Source organism: Amphiura filiformis, chromosome 10, assembly GCF_039555335.1.
Source record: "Amphiura filiformis chromosome 10, Afil_fr2py, whole genome shotgun sequence".
Taxonomy (NCBI): domain Eukaryota; kingdom Metazoa; phylum Echinodermata; class Ophiuroidea; order Amphilepidida; family Amphiuridae; genus Amphiura; species Amphiura filiformis.
Window position 1 is genome coordinate 44,653,891 of NC_092637.1, and position 12,641 is coordinate 44,666,531.

Here is a 12,641-nt window from a genome sequence, read left to right on the forward strand (position 1 = left end):
AATATTCATTGATATACAAATAACATGACACAAACTATACAGAACACCAGGCCACCATATCCAATCACCAAATCAAGTTTGAAGTTGATCGGTTATTGCGTTTAAGCTGCAGAGTGAATTAATGAAAATGAAGCTGCAAAATGTAGGCAAAATATGCAAATAAGCTCATTAATATTCATAAATATGCCAATAACATGACAGAAAACTATACAGCACATCAAGCTACCATGACCAATCACCAAACCAAGTTTGAAGTTGATAGGTTATTACGTTTAAGCTGCACAGTGGATTAATGAATTTGCTTCGCCGGACAGCCAAACAAAGAAACAAACAACCAGTCAACCATTTGGATGATAACATAAGCCCCACATATGTGGGGGCCAAAAATATTAGACCAAATGGTTATTAGTCTATATGGTCAGTAGACATACTGGTTGATGGACCAAACAATATTATACTAAATGGACATTAGACTATATGATTATTAGACGTGGTAATTGGCCTTTCTGGTACTAGACCTTTTGTATATACAGACTTGATATTTAGTATGGAATATTTTTTGAGAAATTCCAAGACTGGTCTGGAAGGGGTCTGCATAAACCGCACGGGCTAAATATTAATCGGGGTGTGCCGGAAGATGGTGGAACATATTTTTTTGACAGAAAATTTGCTTTCCAAATTCTATTAGTTTATATTATGGCGCTCATAATGTAGTGAATTATCCTAAAATTGCGGTTTTAAGGAGACTGAATTGGATTTTTGTGGGGTAAAATTTCTGAATTTGAGCAACATCATTCTGTTATTATCAAATTTATTGAGGTTTAAGGTGATGTTTACTGAACCTTAATACCAATAAGTGTTCATCAGAACTGAAATGCACTTGTAATTTACCAGTTTTGAAAGTGGGAGGAGCTTTAAAAATATGGCTCTTAAAAGTGGTACGCACTCAGAAAGTTTGAATGGCCCCTTACAAACTTACTGTACACAAAGAAGCAGCGTGAGTTCATTGGACAACCAGAAATCCAAGCAGTTGTTTTTGTACCATAATTTTATAACATTTGACCCCCGGGGGGTCATTTAAACTTTCTGAGTACATACCACTTTTAAGAGCCATATTTTAATCTCCTCCCATGTTCAAAAATTTGTACATTGCAAGTGTATTTCAAATGTGATAAATGCCAATTGCTGACGAAGTTTAGGAAATATCACCTCAAACCCCTATACATTTGATTTTGATAATAACAGAACAATTTTGCATAAAGTCCGAAATTCCAGCCCAGTCCTCGAATTTTTTGAGAAAATATTCCATACTAAATGTCAAGTCTGTAGATAAAATGGGTATTAGACCAAATGGTATTAGACCAAATGGCAATAGATCTGACACCTGATAAAGTCCCCGAATGCATGCGTCTCACGCTCAATGAGATATTGTAAACGTACATCATTACATGTACATATTCACATTCAATTTTAGACAATGCTTGAAGTACCTGTACATGTTATTTGATAGATAACTCATATTATCAAATTCGCCTTTGAAAAGAAATGAAAATTCCATTGCATTGGTAGTAGATATTATATGAAGTATGGCGTGGTGTTTGTTTTGTTTTGTTATAAATGTGTTGTTGTTTTTTGCCTGATCTAACAGTTAACTAAATATTAGTCAATTTTATTTTAAATATGATTTATTACCTAAACAGTGTAATGTTGGTTGCAAATTCCACTTTCGAAAATATGTTTAAAGACACAAATTCCTTGGAAAAAACAAATTCCATTAAAAAACACATTCTGTTATTAGAAACATATTTCTAAAATCAGCAATCAAAATAAATATCATATCAATCTAGGAAACCCGAGTTTCATATCATTAGTTAGCAGTGAGATTCATATGCAAATTCCATGAAAATTAACAAATTCCACTATAATAAAAGAGCAAAATCCACATGAAAATAGTTATCAAACTTAAATCAATAATAACCTTGGTTGAGAATTGTAGCCGTATTGTGAATGTAAAATAATTAGGATGTTTATACATTGGAAAACGTTAATTGAGTCTACAAAAAAAAAGCAAAAAACAGAAAATCCGCCAAAATCAACAAACTCCCCTGCAGTATAGGAAAAAAGTCCCACGCTAATTTAAACATATTTCAGAAGTACAACATGTTGGTTATATTATCCAAAAGGTTTGATCCAATGTTAGCCTGAATATAGCAGAAAATGTGATTTGAAAATGCTCTTTTTCGCTACTTTCAAAATTATGAAAAATCCTGTTTTTGCCCAAATTCCACGATGATATTACGTAATTATATCAAAAGAAATAAATTTTTCTGAATAGGTCATCTTATAAAGCATAGTTCAATTCCAATATGTTAAACTTTCTGTCAGACCCAGGTTATTTCAAAGGACATTTTCATGATGTCAAATGTTGTTCATTTTAAGCTGTATCAATTCTGAGGCAGGTCAAAAGAGGGCCAATTTTAAGGGGGGTCATGGAATTTCCCCCAGGGGGGTCACCTGATTTTTTTACTATCATAGTTGTGAACCATCTGACCTAACTAGACTAAGTACCAAATATCATTGGATTTGGCTGACCTTCATCTTTCAGCTTTGTGTACAGGCCGCATGGTGCTTAGAAAATATGCCACTTAATCCCTCATTGTTACTGCCAAACCAATTCTAGTCGATTTGCTGAAATATAGGCACTATGGGTTTGCAGTAGGGTGATTCACAAAAAATTAAATTGGTATTTTTCAACGGGACACCCCCTCATTTTGTTCATTTTGGTAATAAAATTATACCTGCAAAATATGAAAAAAATTCAAAAAAGTTTAGGGGGTGCTACCGGTCAATGAACTTTTGTACACAAAGTCAATGGGATTTTTTGTCAAAAATTTCAAACGCTTATTTCAGGGCCTAAAAAGTCTACCAGGCTTGCAAAACTGAAGTAAATGTTCAATGATATACATAACTTTGTGAAAACATGGGTTTTTACCAAATTAAAGTTCATAGTTGACTGTAATAATAAAAAATGTTTCAAAAGTGACAGAGGGAGTGTAGCTCAAGAAAAGAATACCCTGGGATATCCCCTGGAATCCCACCAGGCACCCCAAATTTATACCTTATTGAACTGAACTGTTGATAAAAAAAGATTAAAATTCTTCACATATTAGTTTACCCCAATGGTGATACCAGCTTTTGAAATCTTATGTAATACCGGTAGTAACTATCAAAATCCATACATCTGTATCAGGGGTGGTCATTATGGCCATACCTGATGAAGATTTGTATTGTTTGAATTGAATGACCACAGGAAGGATTAGATTCACCATGGTTGAAAAGAAATGTATATAAATTGGGGTCACAACATTGGATATTGGCCAGTTCAAAACTACACCTTATGCAAGGTACTTGTGACAAGAGCTAGAGTACCATAATATTTTGGCTGTTCCAGCAACTGCCTTGCCCCAAATGTAACAGTTTTCACAAAAATTCAATTTTCTGGAAAGCGGGTTAACATTTTTACAATTTTCTTTAGCATTTATTTTAAGGACATTACTCACACTATGATCAAATATTTTTGGCACAATCAGGGAAAATTAACATGGCTTTTTTGTGTTGTAAAGAAAATGGCTCATAAATCCCATTGACTTTGTGTACAAAAGTTCATTGACGGTAGCACCCCTAAACTTTTTGAATTTTTTTCATATTTTGCAGGTATGATTTTATTACCAAAATGAACAAAATGAGGGGGTGTCCCGTTGAAAAATACCAATTTCATTTTTTGTGAATCACCCTAGTTTGCAGTGTATGGTCCTAAACCCTCAATATAATTGTTTCTAGTTTTCCTTCTCACCCAGATGTTTGTCTCCAAGATTAGTACTTCATGGTCCAATGAACATTATTTTTATCTTATTGACTATGCAGCTCGTAAAAATTTGGCCCTGCTTTATATTAAGGTGAGACAGGTGTAATCGGTTTTTGTGTGAAGATCATAAAAATTCTAAACTTGGTACAAAGTAACTGATATAAACAAAAAATACTTAAACTCAAATGTTAAGCATATTAATTAGCTAATTTGCATATTTAATTAGGGAAAATTCTGTAAACTAATAAAATGTAGCTCCACTATATAATGTCTTATTAATATTAAGATACATGAGGTGTCAAATTAAAGAACTTGCAAAGATATCATGGACCTCTGCTAACATCAGGGTTTTGTGTTTTTGTAATAATGTAGGTACCAAATTGTGTAAATTAATTTGACTAAATATTTCTATAAACATGATCAAGGGTACATGCCACCAAATAGCTTTCCATAGACGTTTTAGGCTATAAGTCGAGTTACGTCTTACTTTGAAATATATATTTGATATCATTTTAATCAGAACAAAATTCTGCATAACATATCTGAAAATGACACCATATTTTAGGTCTACTTTTTGAGAAAAATAGCGCTATATAAAAGACCCGATTTTCCGTGTTTACGTCTGACTGCTAACCGCGTTTTGACCTCGTGTGTTCATGCGCTCATCATCGTAAACATCACTCAAATTTTCGCGTTTTCTGTTCAAATTAGTAGAGATCACATTCACAAGTTCTAGCAAAACACGATTTGCAACACTAAAATTGTTAATATTGTACCGATTTTGCACATTTTTTATGCAAAGTTGGGACTATAGTCGTGATAAACTTTTACCGGAAACCGCTTCACCGGCGGATTTAGTGGTATGAACCCTTGAAGAGGCTAAAACATCGTTTTTGGCTCTTAGCGGAGCTAATGGGCCTAAGGACTCCAGCTCGATGTTAGCCATATTTTACCTCATTTTTCGGCAACTTCCGCGCTGCTTTTTTATACTAAGGCTTTTTTGTGTGTGATATCTAGATATCAAACTGGGTTCTAAGCTTTGCTGAGTTATTTTTCAATCGATTGCACTCTTTTAGAGGTGAATTTGGGGTGGGGAAAGTACTTATTTTGAAGTGAGAAAAGTCAAAAGTCGTCATGAGAAACAAGTCATTTCTATCGTTTTGCTTGGTTCCCTGTATGCGCTAGAGATTATTTTGGTCTGAGTAATTTAAGTTGCGAGATCATGGCGGGAATTGACGGATTGCACTATTTTTCTTTGTGAAAGTGACCTTTTATCATGAATTTTTGCGGTGATCTCACGTGGCTAGAAACGTGATTGGCTGATTCCTTTGTCCAGGTTGTTTATTGAGTTCTCGGGAGTTTCATCACCATGGGACAACACTTCAAAATATTTAGAAACCAGTGGCGTAGTAATTTAGTTAAATTAACGCTAAATAACCAGGGTTGCCAAAAAAATTCAGCCCGAATCGCAGGTCAAATAATCGAAAAGTCGCCCAATTTTTTTCTTTACCCTTCTATTCTATGGGGCAGGAAATTGTCCCGGGTAAAATCTTCAAAAGTCGCCCAATTGGGTTACCAAATCGCGGGTTTGACAACCCTGAAAACAACGTCTCGCCAGCGAAGGTCACAGCTGGCATTGTTTGTCCGGCAGGCTTTCTACAACGTGGGGTTGGGAATTCTGAAAATCTGTAAAAAGGGTGGGGGGTTAAAATTTTGCGGAATAAATGGTGGGTTTCTAAAAAGCGTGGGAGCAATATATAAAGCGTGTGGGTAGCGCTACAAATTGAAAAAATATATATAATAAAGTAATTTGATGATCTGTTGAAAAACATTCATATTTTCTTCATAAATCTAAAAAGAAAATGTCGGAAATTAATTTGCTGATGTTTTCAATTGCATGCGACGTCACCCATAGCAGAATCGACGCTACCGTGAATTTTATGAATGAATCAGGAATCAGGTATGAATATAATTTTCAGTCTCTACACCAGCCGCTTTCGCCCGCTCGCTCCACACTAGAAGTGGAGCGATGGGAACCACAGCGGCTGTGTAGAGAGTAGAGACTGACGGATTGCAATTAATTCAGGATCTTTACCCTTTACCATTCGCCATGTGTTTCATGATAAACAATCTAATGGCAAAACTCGTATATTTTCGAAAGGTGATTGCAGTGATGCAGTTGTGCCAATATTATGTCGCAAATGTTCCAGATGAAAAAGAAAATCACGAGTGTTTGATAGATGAGGATGAATTGATTCTGAAATGGATTGATGGTGCATATATAGTGATAAAATGGACCCGGAAGTGACTCTATGAAACGCCGATGTTCAGTCTTCCGAATTTGATAAAGTAATGTTGTAAGCTTTGATCACAAACGTTCGAAATTTGTACTACTAGTTGCTACAACTGATCATCATACTTATACTTATACTATACTATACTATTTAATTCACTAGAATCTGTTTGTCTGTGTCTGCCTCTTTTCTCGGAAACTAGTGTCGTTCACGTAGCGATTCCGTTGTCCCACTGGCCTAATTGCATGGCGATCGGAGTGTTATCATCAGACTCAGAGCACAAGTCACACCTAGAATATTTTCTCAATTTGAATTTTATCCTTTCTGGGTATGACTGATTTTTTTACCGTAAAATTTGCGTCAATTCCCGATCGATATATTATCCAATTGCCGATTACTTAGATGAGAACAATTGGTAACCAGCGGCACTGTGCAGTACCGGTCTGTTATTCAATTGCGTTGTGCATGGGTTACGTGTATTTTTATGTGTAAAATGCCTATACAGTGATCCACCCAAAAAAAAAAATCATCGATAGATCCCTGTACTAAGTGCATCTTGAGTTGACCCCAGGCAGCATAAGTTTGTATTGTGAGGTCATCCAGGGTCATCTGAGGTTCAATTTGCAAAAACTATCAGTATTAAGCTACTTGCGGTTCGCCATTATGCACTATGTGCGGGGAGAGCCTCGAACTGGCAGCATACATGAATGGGAATTGAACTAGTCATAACGTTCTGTGTAAGGTTACATAATTCTTCCTTTCATGTATGCTGCCAGTTCGAGGCTCTCCCCGCACATAGTGCATAATGGCGGAACCGTGCAAGTAGCGAATGGGCATGAAACTTGGTTAGTAGTACAGTCCCGTCAACATTTGGAGTAGAACTGGCCGAAGCGACTGTTCGCCACTTCAGAGGACTACTTCCAGCGGGTACTGGTCACGGCACTGGGTCCAGGGCTACATTTGGAGTCAAATTTTTGGAAAGGTCATCTGGGGTCACCAAGGGGTCATCTGAGGTCAAATTACTAAAAATTGTCGTATGGGCATGAAACTTGGTGGGTACAGTCAACATCAGCATAAAGCGCCAAGTGAGCCGTTCGCTACTTCAGAGGACTACTTCCAGCGGGTATTGGTCACGGCACTGGGTCCAGGGCTACATTTGGAGTCAAATTTTGGGAAGATCATCTGGGGTCACCTTGGGGTCATCTGAGGTCAAATTACTAAAAACTGTTGTATGGGCATGAAACTTGGTGGGTACAGTCAACAATTGGAGTCAAATTTTGGGAAGGTCATTTTGGGGTCACCCAGGGACCATCTGAGGTCAAATTACTAAAAATTGTCGTATGGGCATGAAACTTGGTGGGTACAGTCAACATCGTGCAAAGCGCGCCCGGCGAGGCTGTTCGCCACTTCAGAGGACTACTTCCAGCGGGTATTGGTCACGGTACTGGGTCCAGGGCTACATTTGGAGTCAAATTTTGGAAAGGTCATCTGGGGTCACCCAGGGGTCATATGAGGTCAAATGACTAAAAACTGTTGTATGGGCATGAAACTTGGTGGGTACAGTCAAATTTTGGGAAGGTCATTTTGGGGTCACCCAGGGGTCATCTGAGGTCAAATTACTAAAAATTGTCGTATGGACATGAAACTTGGTGGGTACAGTCAACATCGGCAAAAAGGCTCAGTGAGGCCGTTCGCCACTTCAGAGGACTACTTCCAGCGGGCCTCATTTGGAGTCAAATTTTGGGAAGATCATCTGGGGTCACCCAGGGGTCATCTGAGGTCAAATTAGCAAAAACTATCGTATGGGCATGAAACTTGGTGGGTACGGTCAACATTTGAAGTCAATTTTTGGAAGGTCATTTCAGGGTCAACCAGTGTCACCCAGGGGTCATCTGAGGTCAAATTACTAAAAATGTTGTATGGGCATGAAACTTGGTGGCTACGGCCAACATTTGGAGCTTAATTTTGTGGGGTCGCACAGAACAAGTTTGTATTGGTTAGTGGGTCAAGGTCACCAGAGGTCATCCAGGGGTCATCTGAAGTCAAGTTAGCAAAACTGTCGTATGGGCATGAAACTTGGTGCGTACTGTCAACATTAAGAGCCAAATTTTTGGACGGTCATTTTGGGGTCATCCAGGGGTCATCTGAGGTAAAATGACTAAAAACTGTCATATGGGCATTAAACTTGGTGGGTACAGTCAACATTTGGAGCCAAATGTTTGGACGGTCATTTTGGGGTCATCCAGGGGTCATCTGAGGTCAAATTAATACAAACTGTTGTATGGGCATGGAACTTGGTGGGCACAGTCAACATTTGAAGTCAAATTTTTGGAAGGTCATTTTGGGGTCATCTGAGCTCACCATTTAGAGCCAAATTTTTGGGAGGTCATTTCGAGTCGTCTGAGGTCAATTTAGATGAATTCTAATAGTTGTCAAGGCTTACTATAGTTGTTGAAGGCTTCTAATATTAAAAAAGGAATTTTAAAATTTTGCAGAACAAATTATTCTTGCTGGTTCAGTAGTAATTTGCACACTAATTAATTATTTTCAGAGGAAGATTAACTCCACATCGAGTTTCAAGGACGCATTGAATATTTGTGGAGAATTTTTTCAAACTGAAGGTTTAAAAAAAATTGACCGACCTACCCAACCTTTCCATACAGCTACCAACCTGTTGAGCATTTGACTCCAAGAACAATTGCTTTCCCACAAAAAAAAGCGTAGAGCCACAGCGCCATTGGTGCTCTTGTTAGGCCTTGAAAATGATTTTGTTATCTTTTTCACTACATTTTGAATTAATTGTAAGAAATTTTGGGTTATTTTCTTTCATACTTTAGACAGGATGCTGATTTCAAGCACAAGCATGATAGCCGACAATTGCCATTTTTCGTCATTTTGATGCACATGAATGCACAATGGTTGCTGATTTGCTATTTTCATGAAGATATTAATTGATGTTAATAGTAAACGTTCTTTGAACATCTTTTGCAAGTGCATAACTTCAAAATTAAAATATTCTCAGTACCTGCAGAATATTTAAAAAGACAAGAAATGTCAATCAAGTAGGCCTACCCCCCCCCCCCTCCATCGTCACTTTTAACCCGTTTTGTCCAAAAAGCAAATGTAATGAATGGCTATTTGAAATTAAATATTAATATAAATTAAACTTTGAATGTTATAACAATTTAAAATACTGGACAGTGGTATAAATAAAGCAAACTAGAAACTTAAATATCTTAAATCTAATTTTTTATGTAATTTTATTAAAATTGAAGGCCAAAACTTGAGTTTAAATGACAAAAAAATTGGTTAAAAAATAACAATTAATGTAAAAACTTCTTTGTACTTTAAACACCAATAAACAATGTTTTCAATATTTTGAAACTCTTCTTTATTCATATCAAAAGGTTTCAAACTTCTACCAAAATCGGAACTTTTATTAAATTGGAAATAAAAGTAAGCCTATTCGCAGAAAACGCACGTACAGCGAAAAACATGGCGGCGTCCATGCACGCGCTTGTTGATGTCCTTCCTCATTTCTTCGTGTGCATTTTAAATAGATAAGGACGCGCGAAAAACGCACGGAATTGCTCCTTAAAGGGTACATGCCACCAAATAGCTTTCCATAGACTTTACGTGCAAAACAGGGCCACGTTTTAGGCTATAAGTCGAGTTACGTCTTACTTTGAAATATATATTTGATATCATTTTAATCAGAACAAAATTCTGCATAACATATCTGAAAATGACACCATATTTTAGGTCTACTTTTTGAGAAAAATAGCGCTATATAAAAAGACCCGACATTCCCGTGTTTACGTCTGACTGCTAACGCGCTTTTGACCTCGTGTGTTCATGCGCTCATCATCGTAAACATCACTCAAATTTTCGCGTTTTCTGTTCAAATTAGTAGAGATCACATTCACAAGTTCTAGCAAAACACGATTTGCAACACTAAAATTGTTAATATTGTACCGATTTTGCACATTTTTTATGCAAAGTTGGGACTATAGTCGTGATAAACTTTTACCGGAAACCGCTTCACACGCGGATTTAGTGGTATGAACCCTCAATGTCCCAGTTCAATTTGATTGTAGGTCCAAGACTAGGAAATTTTGATATAATGATGATTTCTGGGTTTCTATTAAACACCTGTACCACCTTAATTGGAAATGGTCACAGTTGATGAACATAATTATTTCTATAAAGGTATTAAACATGTAAAAAGGCATGTCCAGACGCTTAAATGTGGGTACTAGTTGGCGTAAATTTACACCAGAATTTGCCCAACTTCACACGCACACATGCTTAGAAAGTGTTCATAAATACTTTGGTGGGAGGGGTTGAAAAAGTTGGAACCTTGGACGTTAAAAATTTTTGATTCCCCCGAAAAAAGGGTGGATTTTTTTGATCCCCCCTTTTTATGGTCTAAATTTTTTTGATCCCCCGTCATGTCCTAATAAAGAAACCAAAAATATACATCATTGACAGTGGCATAGATTTCTTTTTGACATTGGGGTTGGAGAACATTTCTTGAAGTCCAGTGAATCCAGCACCTTTTGGTGATAAAATAAGTTTATAGTACAAATTCTTGTTATTCATTGTTTCTATCTAGGTAAATGCGCAGTCCATAATAATAATGCTGAATATGGTAACCGACACCTACAATACCATGATGCCTGTAACATAATTATAATATGTGACCATCCAGCACAACTGAGCCCTGAAGTCGCCAATCATCATTTTTGAGATATTCAACCAAAATATTCTGCTTGAAATTAGCTTTAAAATGATGTATATCATGTCTATAGTACTTGATATTTAAGTAGTGAAAAATCAATAAACAGTCAATAAATCCTTTGTTTCCTATTGTTTATTGTTAAGCTCAATGGAGCATATCTCAATAGTGGCACTGGCGACATCCGGGCTCAGTTGTGCTGGATGGTCACATATATTAGTTCCAATGACATGCCTATATATCCAGAAATAATTGAGCTACAGCACCATTGGTGCTCTTGTTTTAGTTTTCTCAAAATCACTTCCCATGGATTTGGGTGTGAGTATTCAATTGTTTATGTGAACAAACTGCACTTTTTTTACCTGAGCTGTTTTATGGAAAATGTAATTTTATATTTAAAATGGATTTATAGACCAACAAATCCTAAACAACCAATGTATGTTACAATGAGGCATTCTTTTTTTCTTCAGCTAATCTGTGCATGCCCTTTTACCTTTAAGAAAGTGATTTAAAAAACTTAAATCGGCTCACCATCAAGATCACTTGATCCATACTCGGTCTTTTCTTCCAATCAATTTGCCAACATTGCTTCATCAAATCGGCAATTGGCTTGGGACAGTTTGGGGGAATGGGGGGTCGTTCGTTGTTATTACATATCCTCCAAGTGAGATTAGCGGGTACCTTGCAATCTTCAAATGGAATATCCGTCATCCAAAGTTCCCAAACAACCACTCCATAGGCATAGATATCATATGTAGGAGAAAGGATATTGTCTCGCAAAAGTTCTGGAGCCATCCATGGATAAGATGCTGTTTCCGTTGCACTGGTTATAGTAGCATCTAGATCTTTGGCCAATCCGAAATCACACAACTTCAAGATATTGCCGCTTGTGATCAAGTAGTTCGGGGACTTAATGTCTTTATGCACGACATGCATCTTCTTTAGGTACGCGATCGGTCTTCCAGCTTGCTTTGCCCAGTCGTAAAACCGCAAACCCAAATGCTCACCGCGATGTGCATTGAGATATGATCGAAGTGACCCACCGTCACAAAACTCAAGAATGATATCGACATCCACTCCATTGTCCACTATTCCGATTAGTTTCACAATATTTGGATGGTCGAGTTCGATGAGAAATTTCAGCTCGCGATGTCCTTCCTCTGTTTCGACTCGTTTAGCTGCAACTTCCTGGTTTTCCAATAATGCTTTGTATACAGTACCAAAGCTTCCTTGTGCGATCCGTTTCACAAGTGTCAGTTTCTCTCTTGGAAATGATGCATATTCCATGATGCAGGCTCAAATAGTGGCAAAATACCTCAGTTTTGGTATGTCATTAGTCAAATGGATTGTGATCACAAGTCTTGAATCAGATCCTATGAAAAAATAACAGCAGTCAAATATTATGCAAACAGCTTAATGTACCACATTCCTATTGTGCTGTGCTTCAGAGGTACACTGCTGCCCAGCTACTTTATTGGTACTCTAGTGTATCCGCATTGATATCACGGGTACTGTATTGGTACTGCACTGGTACAAAGTAGCTGGGCAGCAGTGTTGTAGGGTCAACAGCAGCCCTCAAATTAACCCTTCGGCACCCATCACCCATGGCATTTTGCCGTGGGTGCCGATCCCCACTGCCGTAATGCCCACAAAATATGTCCTTTACCCAAGGCAGTCACATGCCGTGCCCTCTAATGAAGTTACCATCGGTGCCCCAGCCCTGCCCCTTAATTATAAAATCATC

The 12,641-nt window shown here is 37.4% G+C and overlaps 2 protein-coding genes across 2 annotated transcripts in view; one reads left to right on the plus strand and one right to left on the minus strand.

The window, feature by feature from the left end:
- LOC140162917 (uncharacterized) overlaps positions 1-12,641 on the plus strand; it is a 101,132-nt gene that overhangs the window by 59,976 nt on the left and 28,515 nt on the right. The gene's annotated exons all lie outside the window — the stretch shown is intronic.
- LOC140162916 (uncharacterized) overlaps positions 1-12,641 on the minus strand; it is a 41,563-nt gene that overhangs the window by 23,697 nt on the left and 5,225 nt on the right. The window contains exon 2 of the mRNA XM_072186227.1: positions 11,429-12,270. Within this exon, the coding sequence (XP_072042328.1) occupies positions 11,429-12,184 (756 nt within the window). The 5' untranslated portion in view covers positions 12,185-12,270. The remainder of the gene's footprint in view (positions 1-11,428; positions 12,271-12,641) is intronic.